At 53.1% G+C, this 22948-nt stretch overlaps 1 protein-coding gene across 1 annotated transcript; it reads left to right on the top strand.

The window, feature by feature from the left end:
* Positions 1 to 504: 504 nt before the first annotated feature.
* On the top strand, positions 505 to 1176 carry LOC311202241 (dnaJ homolog subfamily C member 9-like; the record flags this gene model as incomplete). The annotated part of the gene is made up of 1 exon (XM_084276790.1): positions 505 to 1176. One exon carries the CDS (start codon positions 505 to 507, stop codon positions 1174 to 1176), a length of 672 nt encoding a protein of 223 aa, XP_084132916.1.
* Between the last annotated feature and the right edge of the window lie 21772 nt (positions 1177 to 22948).

Raw genomic sequence — 22948 nt, 5'->3', positions numbered from 1 at the left:
GCTGGTGGGCAGAAGGCACAGCTACTGGAGAGGCCATAGGCCTGGGGCCCATCTGTGTCTGCACATGATGTAACTGAGAGGACAGGTCATTCAGGGCCAGTTAGTGGCTTGACTGAGCATCTAAGGAGAGGGAGAGGGCTATACAGAACACACGCACGCACACGTGCACACACATGGGATCAAAATGCCAACAAGCAGAGCAGGGCTGTTGTGTACCTCTGGGGAAAGCAGAGCGAACAACAGGCAAACTGGTGCCCAAGAACAAAAAAATACAGACATGCATGTTGCACATACGCACCTCTGTGTGCATTTTCCCTCTAATGGTTTTTCACCCCCCTAGCCAGAGAGGCAACAAACATCAGGTCCTTTGTACTGTCCACAAGGTTCAGCCAGACCGAACATGCAGCACTTGGAAATGAGGACATTTTAACTAAGAGACTTTCTAACAGCAGCGGCTGTTGGTGCGCTCTTAGCGGGCGGGGGCGGTGCCGGCGCCGCAGTGGGATGGGGCTGCTGGAGCAGAGCGAGGCTGCCTTCGGCTCCTCGGACCTTTACCGCGTCCTCGGCGTCCGCCGGGAGGCCTCAGCCCAGGAGATCCACCGCGGTTCCCACCGCGCCTCGCTCCGCGTCCACCCTGATCGCGCTGAGCCCGATGCGAAGGAGGAGGTGACGCGGCGGTTCCAGATCCTGGGTGAGGCGTACGCCGTCCTGAGCGACGCGGAGCAGCGTGCGGTGTACGATGAGCAGGGCACGGGGGATGAGGAGGGCAAGGCCCTTCGTGGCGAGCGGGACTGGCAGGAGGACTGGCAGCTGCTCTTCAAGAAGGTCTCTCTGAAAGACACTGAAGACTTTGAAAAGAGCTATAAAAATTCTCAAGAAGAGCTGGCCGGTACTGAAGCAGCGTACGTGGATTTTGAGGGGGACATGGACAGGGTAATGGAGTCTGGGCTGTGCCTGGACTATACAGACAAACCCAGAATATGGAAAATCATAGAAAAGGCCAGCGATTCCGGAGAAGTCCCATCCCACCGAGGCTTTGTAGAAGAGTCGAAGCAGAAAAGGTTCTCAAGAAAACGCTGGGCAGAAAAAGAAGCGAGAGAGGCAGAAAAGATGAAGAACGAAGCGGGCCTCAATGGAGAAGATGATGTGAAAGCGCTGATTCAAAGCAGAAATTAACATTGAAAAATGGAAACGGAGGGCTTGTTGGCACAACTGGAAGCAAAATACAGCAACAATGCTAAAAAAGGAGGAAAGAAGAAAAAATAATTAATTTTTTTGGGAGCTGGCTGTCTTGTGTGCTGTCTCCTCCACTTGTCAGTAACAGAGTTCCCTTAAGTATCTCCTTCCCTTGTTATTCCTCAAATTCTTCCCTGAAATTCTGTTTTCACTGCCGTGCCTGGGAAACCAGTGCTTATCCTGATTTCCTTAGACAACTAATGCCTTGTGCTCTCTATCCGCAGTACCTCATGTGATCCCATGATGCGAAAAGCCCCGTGACATTTGCAGTGCTTCCTGATGTTCATTATCAGTTATTTAACATTATTTGAATTGCTTGTTGTATGCTATATAACAAAATATTATCGATTCCCCATTATTTTTCAGTCTTTATTCTTGCTTGTAGTGTTTTTGTTGGTTGCTGATGTTCTCTTTTTGTATTCGTGTTGGGGAAAAAATGTCTCTTGAAAGAAGGGATGTTTATGCTGTGACCTTCTGTCTCTGGAATTCGGAATGGCATTAAAAGGATGCTGTTAATACAGCAAATGTTTCATTGCCACCTCTGTTACATTCATTCTGATGCAGCAGAGTTTCATTGAATGGTGAATTTGACTTTTGGAGTTGCAGCAGGTACTTTGCATCTGCTAACTAACAGTCCTTTTGTTTTGATGCAATGTTGCTTTATCCACTGTTGCCTGTTTTTTCACTCTTACTCCAAAGGATACAGTTTTAGTAGATAAATGCTAAATTCAGGAATGGGTTATCATTTAAGCCCACTCCCACATTTTGAGGATTTGAACATACTATTGCTGTTAAACATGGGGGGGGGGAAAGTGTTGCAGCAAGGAGGGATGCAAGCGAGCTGGGGTTTTGCTGTGATCTTATTTGAGATCTGCAGGCACTCTTTGTTTCCAATGAATCGTGCTTCCACTTCCATGTCCTTCCCCCTCTTTGCAAAAATAAGGTGTTACATTCTTCTGCTAAAAGCATGAAGAAGACTTCCATCTTCTTTCTTTTCGGGCCTTCAAGTACCTGAGAGGAACATACAAACAGAAGGGGAATCAACTTTTTAAAAGGGTAGACAATGGTAAGACAAGGGGGAATAGATTAAAACTAAAGGAAGGAAGGTTTAGATTAGATATTAGAGGGAAGTTTTTTTACAGAGAGAGTAGTGAGGTGCCGGAACAGGCTGACGAGAGGTGGTGGATTGATCAGCTCCCGTGGCAGTAAGGACAGCTACGGCTGACCATGGCCACACACTACAGCAACGCACTGCTCTATCCCTGCCGTGTTCAGTTCTGACTTGCAGCTGCCACTGCTCAGCCAAACCAACCCCCTTTCAGACCTGTCAAGTGCTTTGATGTCAGACAGCATATCCTTGGGAACCAAATACCTCAGCCCTTCTGCAGAGAGGAGGATATTTGCATCATTCACCGCCACACCAAACACCTGGTCTGGTTTCACAGTCCCCAGCTTAAAGCCCTCTCTGTCCCCATCAAATTGCCCAACACGACTGCACAGCTCCGACCAGAAAGACACCGGAAAGATGTCCCTGACAGACACAGAGAACAGTCACTCTGCTCAACGTAAGCAAAGACACAGCACGGAAAAGCAAACTGTTAGTTCTCATCCAGGCTTTTCCCTCATCTGATGTTTTAACAGCAGTCCAAGCCCAGACACATTCTGCAGCACAGCTGAGTCACTTGGGGCCACACCAGTATGACCACACGAGACCCAGCAGTCGCAGCAGAGCAGAGATGCTGGAGGAAAAACACCAGGTACTGACACACTTGTAAGAAAATTGAAAAAAACCTCAAGAAGGACCCCCTGAAATAGAGAGACAGAGAGAGAGAGAGAGAGAGTGTGTGTGTGTCTGTGTCTCTGTGTCTGTGTGTGTGTGTGGGAGTGTCTGTGTGTGTGTGTGTGTGTGTGTCTGTGTGTGTGTGTGTGTGTGTGTGTGTGTGTCTGTGTCTGTGTCTGTGTGTCTGTGTGTCTGTGTGTGTGTGTGTGTGTCTGTGTGTCTGTGTCTGTGTCTGTGTCTGTGTCTGTGTCTGTGTGTCTGTGCGTGTCTGTGTGTGTGTGTCTGTGTGTGTGTATGCACAAAGACTCAGTAACAGAAAGGGGTCAGCCCTTCCTAGAGTCCTTCCAGTTAGAAATGGCCTTATCCCCACTCAGCTCCTTGGGGGCATAAAACCACCTTGCAGGCAGCGGTTACATCCTGCTGCATCAGCTGTCAAGTATTCCTGCTGAACGAGACAGCCAGCAGACTGGGGTACAAAAGACAACGCTCCATGGAAAGACAGCTTCACAGACAGATGCACAAGACAGCTGGATGGACCACGACCTTGCCCAGACACGTGGCTCTCTTGGAGGAAGAACCCCGCCGAGAGGCACCTTCATGGCTGGCAACAGAAAGGGGGTCAGCTCATGTGTACCTCGGCTTTGTTCTTTCCTTCCAAGCAAGAACCAAAAAGCCACAGAGCAGGAGAAATGACCCTGGCTCTGGAAGCACACGGACATTCCCAGCTACACTGAGTCCTCTGGCAATTGCCACCCATGGGCCAGAAGCCCTCTCACCCCTCCCGGACCCGGCTCTGGCTCACCTGGCACTCAGTCTCCATGGACCACAAGTGCACCAGACCTACTGACTGCCCAGAAAGGAGTCACACTGTGCCACAAGGGACACTGCCCAGCCTGCAGCAGACATATTAGACTCTGGGGGGGAGGCCTTTGTTCATGCAGCTCCTCAAGTGTCACGGTACCTTTGTGTCAATGTTTTCTGCCTCCAGGCTGTGAACAACTTCTGCAACGGAACCAGCTACACCAAAAGGCTACAGAAAAATGCAGAAGCATCTGCAGCAGCTTGTTTTAGCCACCCTAAAAAAATTCTAGTTTTTTTCTTGTAGCTTAGAAGATGATTTTGATGTTAAAGGAGTTACAGCAGCTCTGAGAGTATAAAGCCCCTTCAGGCCATTAGCAATAGGTAACTAGGACAGTGTGTGCCTTGATCTCTGGGGGAAGCTTTATGGGCTCTGTATTAAAACAGTGGCTACTGGCTATGGACCTGGACTCAAAAAACCATGATAAGGACTTTCAGGAAAGAACATAAATACGCTGAGCATTACCCTCCCTTCTTTATATTCAAAGGAATCAATAAAGTTAACCAATGATTTCTGTAGAATAAGGATATAGGTAAGGTGAGACAACTGAAAGCCAATCTGTATTTGAAGAAACAAAGCCTGAGCCACACAGTAAACCCCTACACCGCTGTCAATTTGGTCTCATTATCTCCCCCCCAAATGACCTTCATCACCTGAGGAGGAAGTTGTGGTCCCATAAATATAGCCAGCTCACTAGTAGCCACCTGCTGACCAAGGAAGGAACAGGGATCAGACGGTGCTGGGAACTAAGGAGCACGTTCTCCAGGTCTCCAATCACAGCACCTTGGGAAAAGGGCTGTGATCTTGGTTTGGAGTTTTCCCTTCAGCCAACTCTTGGATTAAAACCCATCCTACAGTTCTCTGGGAACAGGTGACATGGCACAAAGACACAGGCAGAGACTTCACCAAGACTACTGACCGGACATCAGGTAAGGGTCTTCCTACAGTGACTGTCCTCTTCACAGCAGGAACTCATCCTCCCACCATTGATGGCTCCTCCCAGGTTCTCACACAGCCAGAGGCAGAGAGCCGACAACGAGCAGCAGCTGAAGGCCAAGCACTGAAAGGGAATAAATGACACTGAGACTGTCAGGTTTCACAGCACTGAATCACCCCAACAGCAACCTGCTCCTAGGACAAAAGGAAAACACTTGGCAAGAAGGGAGATGTGAAGACTGGAAAGGAAATATATTCTAAACACATCTGGTATTTGTTCTTCCCTGATCAAATACAGTACCTGAGCTCGCTGACAGGGAGCTGTTTGGGTATCAGAGAAGTGAACTGAGGCATCGTTCATTTTATAGCAAAGTTCATTAGTGCCTGTTGTAGTTTTGCGTGGCTGGGTTCAGGTGGAGCAGGGGGGCTGCAGGGGGGGCTGCTGCAAGAAGCAGCCAGAAGCTCTCTGCAGGCTCCACAGAGCAAACACCACCCAGCTCAAGGCTGGAGTCAATGCTGACGGAGGCTGAGCCCATCAGTGATGGTCAGGGTTCCTCTGGGAATCACACTTAGGAGGGAAAAACCCACAAGCAGCTGCTTTGTACCCCCAGAAAAAGGGAGTGAGAAGATGTAAGAAAATGTGCAGGCACCAAAGCCAGTGAGGGGGGTGGAAGGAGGCACCCCAGGTGCTGGAGAGAATGATGCCCCTGCAGCCCCTGCAGAAACCCCTGGTGGAGTGGGTGTCCCCCCACAGCCCAGGGAAAAGGCCCAGACCCCACCTGCAGCCCGTGGAGAGGCCCCACGCTGGAGCAGGGGCAGAGAGACAGGAGCTGCTGTGACCCACACTGGAGAAAACCCCTGGCAGCACCTGCAGCCTACAGAGAGAGACAGAGACACAGAGATGAGCGAGGGACAGAGAGATCCATGCTGGAGCAGGTTTGCTGAGCGGGGGGGCTTCTGACCCTGTGAAGGACAGGATGGAGTAGTCTGGGCCTGATAAATATTCTGGGATTTTATGACTGCACCCATAGCAGTGACCCACGCTGGGGAAGCTGGGGAAGAGATAAATCCCCGTGGGAAAGGACTGATGTTGGAGAAGTTGGGGATCTCCAAAGAAAAACAGAGAAAAGAGATGGAGGAAGGGACAGGGAAAGGGGAAAAGGGGGAAAAAAATCCCAAACAGCAAAAAAAAAAAACCCACCCCAAGGAAAGACAAGGAGAAAGGGGCGGGTAGGGAGAAGAAAAAGAGAAGGAAGAGCCAGAGGAAAGGGCTGGAGGCAGGTGAGTAAAAAGAACCCAACCAAAGAGAACAAGAGAAAGCAAGAGGAAGAGGTGGGTGGGTGGAGGGTGTAAAGAGAAAAAGACAAAAGGAACGATCAGGAAACAAGGCGGATGTGGGGGGGTCGGTTGCTTGTGGAAGGGTCGGTTGCTTATGGGAGGGTCAAAGGGCTTTGTGGGGGCCCCTCGAGCAGCTCTGGGTGGCCAGGCCTCTTTGGTTGCGCAGCGAGGAGAAGCTCTGTGTCGGGGAGCCTTGGGAGCCCCTCAAGCAGTCTGCCTGAGACTCCTGGAGAGACCCCAGAGCTCCCCAACAGCTCCGGTGATCTGCTCCAGGGGGTCCCAAAAAGCCACAGGGATGGGATTTTTGGGATCCTGGTGAGGGACACCAGTACGTCATGGAATTTCTGGGCCATCTGAGCAGCCCCTGCACTTTTTAAAGGCTGGAGTGACAAGGGCTTTGGTCTGATCTTCAGGCACCTCGCCTGTCTGCCAGGACCTTTCTTTCCCCTCACAGCCCCCAAGAGCTGCTGGGGGGGGCTGAGGGCACCCCCAAGCCCCTGCCCTGCCCGGGAGGGGCTGGGAGGCAGATGGGGCGGGGCAGAGCACAGGCAGCCCCTACGTCACTTCCTGGAGACTCCAGAGAGTCCTTAGCAACCAACCATCACCAGGGACCATGGTGCTGCCACAGCCCGGCCCAGGGGCCCCCCGGCCCCTGCAGACTTCTGTCCTTCCCCACAGCGTCTACCCCCAGGGAAGGACCCAGCCCGAGCCTTCAGCCCAGGGACACTGCGCTCCTGGGGGCTGAAGCAGAGCTGCCCACTGCCCAGCGCTCCTGTCTCTCTCTCAGGCTCAGACAACCTGTGCCCACCGCCTGCCCAGCAGCAGCAGCCCTTCCCTGCAGCCCAGGCACCCTTAGTGGGGGGCACCCCAGGGCCCCCAGGCACCACCAGCAGCTACAGCAGCCGCCGTTTGTGCCATAGGGACCCATAAGGACCCACAGAAACAGATAGAGAACCACAGAGACACATAGAGACCCATAGGGACCCACACAGACTAACAGCAACCCATAGAGACCCATAGAGACCCAGAGGGAGAGATAGAAACACATAGACACCCACAGGGACCCCTAGAGACCCCTAGAAATACACAGGGACACTGATTGACCCATAGAGACGCATAGGGACACACAGAGCCTCATAGGAATCCCTAAAGATACAAAGAGACACATATGGACCCATAGAGACCCATAGAGACCCACAGGGAACCACAGAGACACATAGAAACCCATGGATACCCATAGGCACCCATAGAGACCCAGAGAGACACACAGAAACACATAGCGATGCAAAGGGACACATAAAGACCCACAGAGACCCAGAGAGACCCAGAGAGACCCACAGAGACACACAGAGACCAATAGAAACCCTTAGGGACACATAGGGACCTATAGGGACTCATAGATACTCGTAGAGACTCGTAGGAACCCACAGGGAACCATAGAGACCAACAGGGATATATGGAGACCCATAGAAACCTATAGATTCCCATAGGGAGCCACAGAGAGCCATAAAGACACATAGGGACCCACAGAGACCCATATGGACACATAGAGAAAACAGGAAACCGCAGACACCCATAGACACCCATAGAGACCCACAGAGATTCATTGAAACCTGTGGAGATCCACAGAGACCCATAACGACCTACACGGACACACAGAGACCTATAGAGAACCATAGAGACCCAGACAGACTCACAGACACCCACAGGAAACCATAGAGACACACATAGACCCATAGAGACCCATAGGGACCCATAGAGACACAACAGGGACCCACAGGGATCCATAGAGACTCATAGTGACACATAGAGACCCATAGGGACCCACAGAGACACACAGAGACCCACAAGGAGCCATAGATATCCACAGAGACCCATAGACAGCCATAGGAACCCAAACAGACATATAGAAACTCATAGAGACCTATAGAGAATCACAGGGACCCCTTAGAGACCCACAGAGACCCATAGGGACCCACAGAGACCCATAGGGTCCTATAGAGACACATAGTAAGCCACAGAGACCCAGAGGGAACCACAGAGAAACACAGAGACCCACAGGGATCCACAGAGTCCCAGAGGGACCCACAGAGAGCCACAGGGACTCACAGAGACCCATAGAGTCCTATAGGGACCATAGAGACCGAAAGAGACCCATATGGACCCACAGAGAACCATAGAGACTCATAGAGCACCATAGAGCCCCATAGGGACACATACAGACCCACAGAAAACAACAGGGACACACAGGGACCCACAGAGACCAATAGAGACCCACAGGGAATCATAAAGACCCTTAAAAACCCAGAGAGATCCAAGGGGGACTCATAGAGACCCACAGCAACTCAGAGGGACCCACAGGGACCCATAGAGACCTATAGGGACAAATAGAGACCCGTATGGACACACAGAGAACAACAGCTACTTAAAGGGACCCATCGAGACCCATAGAGACCCATAGGGACAATTTGAGACCCATAAAGACCCGTAGAGACCCACGGGGACCCATAGAAACCAAAAGAGACCCATAGAGACCCATAGGGACACAGAGGGACCCATAGAGACCCATAGAGAAGCATAAATATAGAGACCCATAGGGACCCATAGAGACCCACTGGGACACATAGAAATGCACAGACACCCAAAGTGACACATAGAGACCCACAGGAACCCATAGAGACATATAGGAAAACACAGAGATGCATAAAGACCCACAGGGAACCATAGAGACACATAGAGACTCATAGAGACCCACAGAGACCCCTAGGACCCCACAGGGACTCACAGAGAACCTTAGAGATCCATAGAGACCCAGGGGGACTCATAGAGACCCACAGTGACTCAGAGGGACCCGTAGGGACCCATAGAGACGTACAGGGACCCATAGAGAACCGTAGGGACACACAGGGATCCATAGAGACCCATAGAGACCAACAGGGACATAAAGACACCCATAGAGACTCATAGAGACCTACAGAAGCCCATAGGGACACCGAGGGACCCACAGAGACCCACAGAGACCCACAGGGACACATAGAGACAAATTCGGGGAAAAGGGCTGGGCGAGGGGTCGGGAAGCACAAACAAAGGGAAGGGCAAAAGGCACGGGGGGAATCGAATAAAAAGCAAAACAAGAGAAAGGAAACAGCAAGTGGAAGGGGCAGGAAAGAGGGAAGAAAAAACCCCAAAACCAAGAAAACAAGAAAAGGAGAGGACAGGAGGTGGGGACAGGGACGGGAAGAGAAAAAGAACCACCAACAACAGAAGAAAAAGCAGGAAGCAGCAGGGGGGGGATGACATGGAAACACCCCCCAACAACCACCACCACCAAAGAAGGAAAGAGCGTGAAGAAGGGTTTGGAGATGGGGGTGAAGAAAGGAAAATAAAAGAGGAGAAAGGGGGGAGGAAGCAAAGAAGAGCAGATGAAGAGCACAATCAGTTTCATGCTGGGGCAGGTGGGTTATGAGGGGGGGGGAGAAGTAGGGAAAAAACCACCAAAGAGAAATGAAAAGGAGTGAGTGGAAGGGAGGGATTCTGGGGTGGGGGGGAGAGGCTGGAAGCAGTTGGAACACCTCAGTGCTGGGGGTATTTGGTTGCACCTCGAGCAGTCTGCAAAAGGACGCTGAGAGACCCCAGAGTTCCCTGACAGCTCCGGTGATCTGCTCAAGGGGCTCCCAAAAAGCCAAAGGGATGGGATTTTTGGGATCCTGGTGAGGGACACCGGTGCATCGTGGCATTTCTGGCCATCTGAGCAGTCCCTGCACTTTTTAAAGGCTGGAGTGACAAGGGCTTTGGTCTGATCTTCAGGCCCCTCGCCTGTTTGCCAGGACCCTTCTTTCCCCTCACAGCCCCCAAGAGCTGCTGGGGGGGGCTGAGGGCACCCCCAAGCCCCTGCCCTGCCCGGGAGGGGCTGGGAGGCAGATGGGGCGGGGCAGAGCACAGGCAGCCCCTACGTCACTTCCTGGAGACTCCAGAGAGTCCTTAGCAACCAACCATCACCAGGGACCATGGTGCTGCCACAGCCCGGCCCAGGGGCCCCCCGGCCCCTGCAGACTTCTGTCCTTCCCCACAGCGTCTACCCCCAGGGAAGGACCCAGCCCGAGCCTTCAGCCCAGGGACACTGCGCTCCTGGGGGCTGAAGCAGAGCTGCCCACCGCCCAGCGCTCCTGTCTCTCTCTCAGGCTCAGCCAACCTGTGCCCACCGCCTGCCCAGCAGCAGCAGCCCTTCCCTGCAGCCCAGGCACCCTTAGTGGGGGGCACCCCAGGGCCTCCAGGCACCACCGGCAGCTACGGCAGGCGCCGCTTGTGCCATAGGGACCCATAAGGACCCATAGAAACAGACAGCGAACCACAGAGACACGTAGGGACCCATAGGGACCCACAGGGACTAATAGCGACCCATAGAGACTCATAGAGACCCATAGAGAGCCAGAGCGACCCTTAGGGACCCAGAGAGACCCTTAGAGACATAGAAGGACACACAGAGACACATAAAGACCCACAGAGACCCATAGGGAGCCATAGAGACCTACAGAGACTCTTAGGGACCCACAGAGATACATAGAGGCTCATAGAAACCCAAAGAGACCCACAGAGACCCATAGAGACACACAGAGACCCATAGAGACGCTCAGAGACCCACAGGGACCCATACAGACCCACAGACAGCCATAGGAACATATATTGACACATGGGGACCCATAGAGACCCATAAATCACCACAGGGACACATAGAGACCCAGAGACACCCACTGGGACACATACCGACCCACAGGGACACAGAGAGACCCACAGGGATCCAAAGAGACCCACAGAGACCTACAGGGACCCGTAGAGACCCATAGAGACCCACAGGGACACACAGAGACCCATAGAGAACAATAGGGACACACAGGGACCCTTAGGGACCCATAGAGACCCACAGGGATCCATAGGGATCCATAGAGACCCATATGGACCTATAGAGGCCCATAGACACTCATTGAGAACCACAGAGACCAATGGAGAACAATACGGACACACAGGGACCCACAGGGACCATCAGAGACCTACAGGGACCCACAGAGACCTATAGGGACCCATAGAGACCCGTAGGGACACATAGAGACCAACAGATACTTAGAGCAACTCATAGGAGCCCACAGAGACCTACAGAGACCCATAGAGATCCAGATGGACCCACTGAGATCCACAGGAACCCACAGAGAAGCATAAAGCCTCATAAAGACCCATAGAGACCTATAGAGAACCACAGGGACACATAGAGACCGATAGGGACCCACAGAGATGCACAGAGACACATAGGGACCCATAGAGACCCATACAGAGACATAGCAACCCAGAGAGACACACAGGGACACACAGAGACCCATAGGAATGCACAGGGACACCTTAAAGACCCACAGAGAACCACATGGACCCACAGAAACCCATAGGGACCTTTATGGACCTATAGAGACACATAGAGACTCATAGAGACACATAGGGATCCACAGGGATCCATAGAGACCCATAGAGATCTACAGAGTCAGAGGGGGACCCATAGAGACCCACAGGGACTCATAGAGACTCATAGAGACCCATAGAGACCTAAAGGAACCCGTAGAGATTGAAAGAGACCCACATCGACCCAGAAAGACCCATAGAGACTCATAGGGGCCCACAGAGACCCATAGAGTCCTATAGGGAACCATATGAAAATATAAGGAACCACAGAAACCCATACAGACCAAAAGAGATCCACAGAGACCCATAGGGACCCATAGACAACCACAGAGACCCATGGACACTCATAAAGACCCATAGCGACCCATAGAGACACACAGGGATTCATAGAGACCCATACGGACAAATAGGGACACAGAGACACACAGAGAACCATGGTGACCCACAGGGGACCACAGAGACCCGTAGAGCCCCACAGAGACCTACAGAGACCCATAGAGACCCACAGAGACCCACAGAGACCTACAGGGGCCCATAGCAACCCATAGAGACCCACAGAGACACATGAAGACCCATAGAGACCCACAGAGACACATAGAAAACCACAGGGTCACATAGGGACAAATTCGGGGGAAAGGGCTGGGCGAGGGGTCGGGAAGCACAAACAAAGGGAAGGGCAAAAGGCACGGGGGGAATCGAATAAAAAGCAAAACAAGAGAAAGGAAACAGCAAGTGGAAGGGGCAGGAAAGGGGGAAGGAAAAACCCAAAACCAAGAAAAAGGGAAAAGGAGAGGACAGGAGGTGGGGACAGGGACGGGAAGAGAAAAAGTCCCAACTAAAACAGAAGAAAAAGCAGGAAGCGGGGGGGGGGCGACATGGAAACACCCCCAACAACCACCACCACCAAAGAAGGAAAGAGCGTGAAGAAGGGTGTGGAGGAGGGGGTGAAGAAAGGAAAATAAAAGAGGAGAAAGGGGGGAGGAAGCAAAGGAACCCCCTGCCAAAAGAGTAACTAAAGAGCACGATCAAGTTTCGTGCGGGGGGGGGGGGGGGGGGGGGGAGAAGTAGGGAAAAAAACACCAAAGAGAAATGAAAAGGAGTGGAAGGGAGGGATTCTGGGGTGGGGGGGAGAATCTGGAAGCAGTTGGAAACTTCAGTGCTGGGGGTATTTGGTTGCCCCTCGAACAGTCTGCAAAAGGACGCTGAGAGACCCCAGAGTTCCCCAACAGCTCCAGTGATCTGCTCAAGGGGGTCCCAAAAAGCCGCAGGGATGGGATTTTTAGGATCCTGGTGAGGGACACCGGTACATCGTGACATTTCTGAGCCATCTGAGCAGTCCCTGCACTTTTTAAAGGCTGGAGTGACAAGGGCTTTGGTCTGATCTTCAGGCACCTCGCCTGTCTGCCAGGACCCTTCTTTCCCCTCACAGCCCCCAAGAGCTGCTGGGGGGGGCTGAGGGCACCCCCAAGCCCCTTCCCTGCCCAGGAGGGGTTGGGAGGCGGTTGGGGTGGGGCAGAGCACAGGCAGCCCCTACGTCACTTCCTGGAGACTCCAGAGAGTCCTTAGCAACCAACCATCACCAGGGACCATGGTGCTGCCACAGCCCGGCCCAGGGGCCCCCCGGCCCCTGCAGACTTCTGTCCTTCCCCACAGCGTCTACCCCCAGGGAAGGACCCAGCCCGAGCCTTCAGCCCAGGGACACTGCGCTCCTGGGGGCTGAAGCAGAGCTGCCCACCGCCCAGCGCTCCTGTCTCTCTCTCAGGCTCAGACAACCTGTGCCCACCGCCTGCCCAGCAGCAGCAGCAGCCCTACCCTGCAGCCCAGGTACCCTTAGTGGGGGGCACCCCAGGGCCCCCAGCCACCACCAGCAGCTATGGCACCCCGCTCTGCTCTGGCCCCCAGGCACCTTCCGCATCGCCCACCCCGGGCGCTGCCAGAATCCCCCTCACCCCTGTCCCCAGGGCGCTTTTGGCACAGGGCTTCAGCAAGCCCGGGCAGCGTGCCGGCTCTCGCCTGGCTGACGCCTGCCCAGGGAATCCACAGCATTTCCCAGCTCCTTGTGCCCAGCTCTCCCGGGTCACCTCACACAAACAAGGCTCCTCCCTGCTTTTCAAGCCCGTCCTGCTGTGGCAGCAGCTCAGTGGGTACCCAGAGCCCAGACACAAATTACCAGCGTGCTCAGGAAAGAGCTGGGGGCCTTTGGCCATCGGGACCCGCTTGCTGGTGGGGGCCTTGCGAGTCTCCCCAGCCAGTCACCGCTCCCTCTCCCTCACACAGGTCTGGAGAAGGCTCCAGGCAGCTGCTTCTTCCATCACACGGGGGAGTGGACAACCACAAACCTTCCTCCGTAGGCAGCTCCACCTTTGGCCACGGCACCACCCAAGTTCTGTCATCACCGGAAAGGTACCAGGGGAAAACCAAAGAGAGAACAGAAACAGCAGGAAACAGGGGGGGTTGGCAGGGGAAAAAATGAACATGAAACAACAATTCCAAAGAAAAAGAAAAGAGCAGGAAGCATCAGGCAAAGAAATATGAAAACAAATCCAAAACCAAACAAGACAAGAAAAGTAGGAGGGAGCGGGCAGGGGAGGAAGTGAAAAATGAACCACACAAAACCAGAAATGAGAAGGAAACTCCTGGAAAGGGGGTTGGATGGGGAAGTGAAACAATAGGAATAAACAGAAGGAAGGAACTAAAAAGTAAAAGTCAAAAGAAAGCGGGTGAGTGGAAAGCAAGAGTAAGAAGTGCAGGTGTGAGCAGGGAGCTGCCAGCAGAAAATAAAGGAGATGAAGAGGCGGCAAAAAGGAAAAATCATTGGAGGTGGAAGCGGTGGGAGGGAAACCCAAAGAAACAGCAGATGGAAACAGCAGGCTGGAAGACAAATAGAAGGGTTTAAAGAAGCACAGGGCAGGAAGCAATAAAAGAGGCAGGTGGAAGGGGCAAGCTGGAATCTAAAAACCAGCAGATTAAAAGAAAAAATCTGAAAACTGGAAAAACAAAACCTGAGGAGACAGCAGAAGGCATCGATGACATGCGGGTGGCGTGTACCACTGGGCCCAAATATGTGTTGCTGTCTAATTGCCTGATGCTTCATGGTTTTATATATATATTTATATCACTCTTTAAATGCATATATAGACATCTTTTTATATTTATGTTATTGTCAGGTAGGCACGGTATAGGCAGCAGGGCCTGTATTGCCCAGGACAGTGTGCACTGTCCTGTCTGCACTGTGCTGTGTCACACGCTGTTCATTTCTCCATCCTATTGCTCAGTGTATTTTGTGTTGCTCCCCAGGGGACTTTCTGTTGTAGTTTCCATCATTCTGTTGCCTGTATTTTTTAGTGCTCTGTACAGTCTCTTGTGGGCACTGTGTGGTGTGATGTGTCTGACACGTGTGGTCCCGCAGTGGGGGTGTTTTGTTGTTTCCTTTCACTGTCAGGGAGAAAAAATCCCAAACCAAACCAGTCCTAAAAGCCCAAGGAAAGACAAGGAGAAAGGGGCAGGTAGGGAGGGAAAAAGAAATAACCCAAGAAAAAAAGATGAAGGAAGAGCCAGAGGAAGGGGCTGGAAGGGGGGTGGCGGAAGGAAGAAAAAATCAGAAGAAAGAGAAACAGAAAGAGCAAGAGGAAGAGGTGGGTGGGTGGAGGGTGTGAAGAGAAAAAGACAAAAGGAACGATCAGGAGAGAAGGTGGATGTGGGGAGTCGATTGCTTATGGGTGTGTCAAAGGGCTTTGTGGGGGCCACTCGAGCAGCTCTGGGTGGCCAGGCCTCTTTGGTTGCACAGCAAGGAGAAGCTCTGTGTCGGGGAGCTTTGGGAGCCCCTCAAGCAGTCTGCCTCAGACTCCTGGAGAGACCCCAGAGCTCCCCAACAGCTCCGGTGATCTGCTCCAGGGGATCCCAAAAAGCCACAGGGATGGGATTTTTGGGATCCTGGTGAGGGACAGTAATGTGTCCAGACATTTCTGGGCCATCTGAGCAGTCCCTGCACTTTTTAAAGGCTGGAGCGACAAGGGCTTTGGTCTGATCTTCAGGCACCTCGCCTGTTTGCCAGGACCTTTCTTTCCCCTCACAGCCCCCAAGAGCTGCTGGGGGGGGCTGAGGGCACCCCCAAGCCCCTGCCCTGCCCGGGAGGGGCTGGGAGGCAGATGGGATGGGGCAGAACACAGGCAGCCCCTACGTCACTTCCTGGAGACTCCAGAGAGTCCTTAGCAACCAACCATCCCCAGGGACCATGGTGCTGCCCAAGTGCCCGGCCCAGGGGCCCCCCTTGCCCCTGCAGACTTCTGTCCTTCCCCACAGCGTCTACCCCCAGGGAAGGACCCAGCCCGAGCCTTCAGCCCAGGGACACTGCGCTCCTGGGGGCTGAAGCAGAGCTGCCCACCGCCCAGCGCTCCTGTCTCTCTCTCAGGCTCAGCCAACCTGTGCCCACCGCCTGCCCAGCAGCAGCAGCCCTTCCCTGCAGCCCAGGCACCCTTAGTGGGGGGCACCCCAGGGCCTCCAGGCACCACCGGCAGCTACGGCAGGCGCCGCTTGTGCCATAGGGACCCATAAGGACCCATAGAAACAGACAGAGAACCACAGAGACACGTAGGGACCCATAGGGACCCACAGGGACTAATAGCGACCCATAGAGACTCATAGAGACCCATAGAGAGCCAGAGCGACCCTTAGGGACCCAGAGAGACCCTTAGAGACATAGAAGGACACACAGAGACACATAAAGACCCACAGAGACCCATAGGGAGCCATAGAGACCTACAGAGACTCTTAGGGACCCACAGAGATACATAGAGGCTCATAGAAACCCAAAGAGACCCACAGAGACCCATAGAGACACACAGAGACCCATAGAGACGCTCAGAGACCCACAGGGACCCATACAGACCCACAGACAGCCATAGGAACATATATTGACACATGGGGACCCATAGAGACCCATAAATCACCACAGGGACACATAGAGACCCAGAGACACCCACTGGGACACATACCGACCCACAGGGACACAGAGAGACCCACAGGGATCCAAAGAGACCCACAGAGACCTACAGGGACCCGTAGAGACCCATAGAGACCCACAGGGACACACAGAGACCCATAGAGAACAATAGGGACACACAGGGACCCTTAGGGACCCATAGAGACCCACAGGGATCCATAGGGATCCATAGAGACCCATATGGACCTATAGAGGCCCATAGACACTCATTGAGAACCACAGAGACCAATGGAGAACAATACGGACACACAGGGACCCACAGGGACCATCAGAGACCTACAGGGACCCACAGAGACCTATAGGGACCCATAGAGACCCGTAGGGACACATAGAGACCAACAGATACTTAGAGCAACTCATAGGAGCCCACAGAGACCTACAGAGACCCATAGAGATCCAGATGGACCCACTGAGATCCACAGGAACCCACAGAGAAGCATAAAGCCTCATAAAGACCCATAGAGACCTATAGAGAACCACAGGGACACATAGAGACCGATAGGGACCCACAGAGATGCACAGAGACACATAGGGACCCATAGAGACCCATACAGAGACATAGCAACCCAGAGAGACACACAGAGACCCATAGGAATGCACAGGGACACCTTAAAGACCCACAGAGAACCACATGGACCCACAGAAACCCATAGGGACCTTTATGGACCTATAGAGACACATAGAGACTCATAGAGACACATAGGGATCCACAGGGATCCATAGAGATCCATAGAGATCTACAGAGTCAGAGGGGGACCCATAGAGACCCACAGGGACTCATAGAGACTCATAGAGACCTAAAGGAACCCGTAGAGATTGAAAGAGACCCACATCGACCCAGAAAGACCCATAGAGACTCATAGGGGCCCACAGAGACCCATAGAGTCCTATAGGGAACCATATGAAAATATAAGGAACCACAGAAACCCATACAGACCAAAAGAGATCCACAGAGACCCATAGGGACCCATAGACAACCACAGAGACCCATGGACACTCATAAAGACCCATAGCGACCCATAGAGACACACAGGGATTCATAGAGACCCATACGGACAAATAGGGACACAGAGACACACAGAGAACCATGGTGACCCACAGGGGACCACAGAGACCCGTAGAGCCCCACAGAGACCTACAGAGACCCATAGAGACCCACAGAGACCCACAGAGACCTACAGGGGCCCATAGCAACCCATAGAGACCCACAGAGACACATGAAGACCCATAGAGACCCACAGAGACACATAGAAAACCACAGGGTCACATAGGGACAAATTCGGGGGAAAGGGCTGGGCGAGGGGTCGGGAAGCACAAACAAAGGGAAGGGCAAAAGGCACGGGGGGAATCGAATAAAAAGCAAAACAAGAGAAAGGAAACAGCAAGTGGAAGGGGCAGGAAAGGGGGAAGGAAAAACCCAAAACCAAGAAAAAGGGAAAAGGAGAGGACAGGAGGTGGGGACAGGGACGGGAAGAGAAAAAGTCCCAACTAAAACAGAAGAAAAAGCAGGAAGCGGGGGGGGGGCGACATGGAAACACCCCCAACAACCACCACCACCAAAGAAGGAAAGAGCGTGAAGAAGGGTGTGGAGGAGGGGGTGAAGAAAGGAAAATAAAAGAGGAGAAAGGGGGGAGGAAGCAAAGGAACCCCCTGCCAAAAGAGTAACTAAAGAGCACGATCAAGTTTCGTGCGGGGGGGGGGGGGGGGGGGAGAAGTAGGGAAAAAAACACCAAAGAGAAATGAAAAGGAGTGGAAGGGAGGGATTCTGGGGTGGGGGGGAGAATCTGGAAGCAGTTGGAAACTTCAGTGCTGGGTGTATTTGGTTGCCCCTCGAACAGTCTGCAAAAGGACGCTGAGAGACCCCAGAGTTCCCCAACAGCTCCAGTGATCTGCTCAAGGGGGTCCCAAAAAGCTACAGGGATGGGATTTTTAGGATCCTGGTGAGGGACACCGGTACATCGTGACATTTCTGAGCCATCTGAGCAGTCCCTGCACTTTTTAAAGGCTGGAGTGACAAGGGCTTTGGTCTGATCTTCAGGCACCTCGCCTGTTTGCCAGGACCCTTCTTTCCCCTCACAGCCCCCAAGAGCTGCTGGGGGGGGCTGAGGGCACCCCCAAGCCCCTTCCCTGCCCGGGAGGGGTTGGGAGGCGGTTGGGGTGGGGCAGAGCACAGGCAGCCCCTACGTCACTTCCTGGAGACTCCAGAGAGTCCTTAGCAACCAACCATCCCCAGGGACCATGGTGCTGCCACAGCCCGGCCCAGGGGCCCCCCGGCCCCTGCAGACTTCTGTCCTTCCCCACAGCGTCTACCCCCAGGGAAGGACCCAGCCCGAGCCTTCAGCCCAGGGACACTGCGCTCCTGGGGGCTGAAGCAGAGCTGCCCACCGCCCAGCGCTCCTGTCTCTCTCTCAGGCTCAGACAAACTGTGCCCACCACCTGCCCAGCAGCAGCAGCAGCCCTACCCTGCAGCCCAGGTACCCTTAGTGGGGGGCACCCCAGGGCCCCCAGCCACCACCAGCAGCTATGGCACCCCGCTCTGCTCTGGCCCCCAGGCACCTTCCGCATCGCCCACCCCGGGCGCTGCCAGAATCCCCCTCACCCCTGTCCCCGGGGCGCTTTTGGCACAGGGCTTCAGCAAGCCCGGGCAGCGTGCCGGCTCTCGCCTGCCTGACGCCTGCCCAGGGAATCCACAGCATTTCCCAGCTCCTTGTGCCCAGCTCTCCCGGGTCACCTCACACAAACAAGGCTCCTCCCTGCTTTTCAAGCCCGTCCTGCTGTGGCAGCAGCTCAGTGGGTACCCAGAGCCCAGACACAAATTCCCAGCGTGCTCAGGAAAGAGCTGGGGGCCTTTGGCCATCGGGACCCGCTTGCTGGTGGGGGCCTTGCGAGTCTCCCCAGCCAGTCACCGCTCCCTCTCCCTCACACAGGTCTGGAGAAGGCTCCAGGCAGCTGCTTCTTCCATCACACGGGGGAGTGGACAACCACAAATCTTCCTCCATAGGCAGCTCCACCTTTGGCCACGGCACCACCCAAGTTCTGTCATCACCGCAAAGGTACCAGGGGGAACCAAAGAGAGAATAGAAACAGCAGGAAACAGGGGGGGTTGGCAGGGGAAAAAATGAACATGAAACAACAATTCCAAAGAAAAAGAAAAGAGCAGGAAGCATCAGGCAAAGAAATATGAAAACAAATCCAAAACCAAACAAGACAAGAAAAGTAGGAGGGGGCGGGCAGGGGAGGAAGTGAAAAATGAACCACACAAAACCAGAAATGAGAAGGAAACTCCTGGAAAGGGGGTTGGATGGGGAAGTGAAACAATAGGAATAAACAGAAGGAAGGAACTAAAAAGTAAAAGGCAAAAGAAAGCGGGTGAGTGGAAAGCAAGAGTAAGAAGTGCAGGTGTGAGCAGGGAGCTGCCAGCAGAAAATAAAGGAGATGAAGAGGCGGCAAAAAGGAAAAATCATTGGAGGTGGAAGCGGTGGGAGGGAAACCCAAACAAACAGCAGATGGAAACAGCAGGCTGGAAGAAAAATAGAAGGGTTTAAAGAAGCACAGGGCAGGAAGCAATAAAAGAGGCAGGTGGAAGGGGCAAGCTGGAATCTAAAAACCAGCAGATTAAAAAAAAAAAATCTGAAAACTGGAAAAACAAAACCTGAGGAGACAGCAGAAGGCATCGATGACATGCGGGTGGCGTGTACCACTGGGCCCAAATATGTGTTGCTGTCTAATTGCCTGATGATTTATGGTTTTATATATATATCACTCTTTAAATGCATATATAGACATCTTTTTATATTTATGTTATTGTCAGGTAGGCATGGTATAGGCAGCAGGGCCTGTATTGCCCAGGACAGTGTGCACTGTCCTGTCTGCACTGTGCTGTGTCACACGGTGTTCATTTCTCCATCCTATTGCTCAGTGTATTTTGTGTTGCTCCCCAGGGGACTTTCTGTTGTAGTTTCCATCATTCTGTTGCCTGTATTTTTTAGTGCTCTGTACAGTCTCTTGTGGGCACTGTGTGGTGTGATGTGTCTGACACGTGTGGTCCCGCAGTGGGGGTGTTTTGTTGTTTCCTTTCACTGTCAGGGAGAAAAAATTCCCAAACCAAACCAGTCCTAAAAGCCCAAGAAAAGACAAGGAGAAAGGGGCGGGTAGGGAGGGAAAAAGAAATAACCCAAGAAAAAAAGATGAAGGAAGAGCCAGAGGAAGGGGTTGGAATGGGGGTGGCGGAAGGAAGAAAAAATCAGAAATAAGAGAAACAGAAAGAGCAAGAGGAAGAGGTGGGTGGGTGGAGGGTGTGAAGAGAAAAAGACAAAAGGAACGATCAGGAGAGAAGGTGGATGTGGGGAGTCGATTGCTTATGGGTGTGTCAAAGGGCTTTGTGGGGGCCACTCGAGCAGCTCTGGGTGGCCAGGCCTCTTTGGTTGCACAGCGAGGAGAAGCTCTGTGTCGGGGAGCTTTGGGAGCCCCTCAAGCAGTCTGCCTGAGACTCCTGGAGAGACCCCAGAGTTCCCCAACAGCTCCGGTGATCTGCTCCAGGGGATCCCAAAAAGCCACAGGGATGGGATTTTTGGGATCCTGGTGAGGGACAGTAATGTGTCCAGACATTCCTGGGCCATCTGAGCAGCCCCTGCACTTTTTAAAGGCTGGAGCGACAAGGGCTTTGGTCTGATCTTCAGGCACCTCGCCTGTTTGCCAGGACCTTTCTTTCCCCTCACAGCCCACAAGAGCTGCTGGGAGGCAGATGGGATGGGGCAGAACACAGGCAGCCCCTACGTCACTTCCTGGAGACTCCAGAGAGTCCTTAGCAACCAACCATCCCCAGGGACCATGGTGCTGCCACAGCCCGGCCCAGGGGCCCCCCGGCCCCTGCAGACTTCTGTCCTTCCCCACAGCGTCTACCCCCAGGGAAGGACCCAGCCCGAGCCTTCAGCCCAGGGACACTGCGCTCCTGGGGGCTGAAGCAGAGCTGCCCACCGCCCAGCGCTCCTGTCTCTCTCTCAGGCTCAGCCAACCTGTGCCCACCGCCTGCCCAGCAGCAGCAGCCCTTCCCTGCAGCCCAGGCACCCTTAGTGAGGGGCACCCCAGGGCCCCCAGGCACCACTGGCAGCTACGGCACCCCGCTCTGCTCTGGCATATATACACATATACACACACAGCTTGAGAGTATTGGAAGGTTGATGCCCGGCACTATGTGCACTGGAGTCATCACCTTGTCTGTGTTTTGGGGCTTTAGTGTATTTCCCATTGGGTGTAGCCTTGCCCTGTCTGTATGGTACGGGGTGGGACTGCACTGTAAGTCCCGTGCTGTCCTCTTGCTCTCTGCATTGCACTTTGTGTTGTATTCCAGGCACTGCACTGCACTGGATGGTGTTGCACTGTACAATGTACAGCACGTGTACGTCCGGAAGCGCACTGTGCACTGCATGCTGGGTGCTCTCCTGCACGCTGCAGGGCTGCCTGTCACACAGCTTGTGCCTATTTGATCCGAATGTTGGAAAGAGCAGTTGGAATCCAAATAGAAAGACTAAAAAAAGCACAGGGTTGGAAGAAATAAGAGAGGCAGGTGGAAGGGATAGACAAAGAAGAGGCTGAGAATAAGGAAGAAGAGGACGAAAAGAAAGAAAATTCCAGAAAGGAATACAGAGAAGAATAAGAGGAGGAGGAGGAGGGGGAGTAGGAGGAGGACGATGAGACAAAGAAGAGGACGAGGAGAAAGAAGAATCCAAGAATGAACACAGGGAGGAACATGAAGAAGAGGAGGAGGACGAGGAGGAAGTTGTGGACGACGGAGAATGAAGAGTATGAGGAAGAATACTAAGGAAGAAAACAGGTAAGTAGTGGACGACGAGGAAGAGGATAAGATGGAGGAAGATGAGATCAAGGAGGAAGAAGAATCCAAGAAGGAATACGAAAAGGAGGAGGTGCAACTGGAGGTGAAGGAGAAGGTGGAGAAGGAGAAAGACGGATAATGAACAGTAGGAGGAGGAATATAAAGGAAGAATACAGGTAAGTGGAGGAAGAATTCGAGGATGAGACAAACGAAGAAGAGGTTGAGAAAGAGGAAGAAGAGGACGAGGAGAAAGAAGATTCCAGAAAGGAATACAAAAAATATTATGAGGAGGAAGAGGAGGTGGAGGAGCACAGACAATGACCAGTATTAGCAGGAATCCTAAGGACGAATAGAGGTAAGTGGAGGAGGATGAAGTGGAAGATGAGGAGGAGGATGAGATGGAGGAAGAAGAGAAAGAAGAGGAAGAAGAATCTAAGACGGAATATGAGGAGGAGAAGCAGGTGGAGGTGGTGGAGGATGAAGACAGAAAATGAACACTGTGAGGAGGAATACTAAGGA

Source organism: Gallinula chloropus (genome assembly GCF_964237585.1).
Source record: "Gallinula chloropus genome assembly, chromosome: 29".
In the NCBI taxonomy this organism is placed as follows: domain Eukaryota; kingdom Metazoa; phylum Chordata; class Aves; order Gruiformes; family Rallidae; genus Gallinula; species Gallinula chloropus.
Note: the sequence above shows the minus strand (reverse complement) of the source record. Positions and strands in the feature narration are given on the sequence as shown.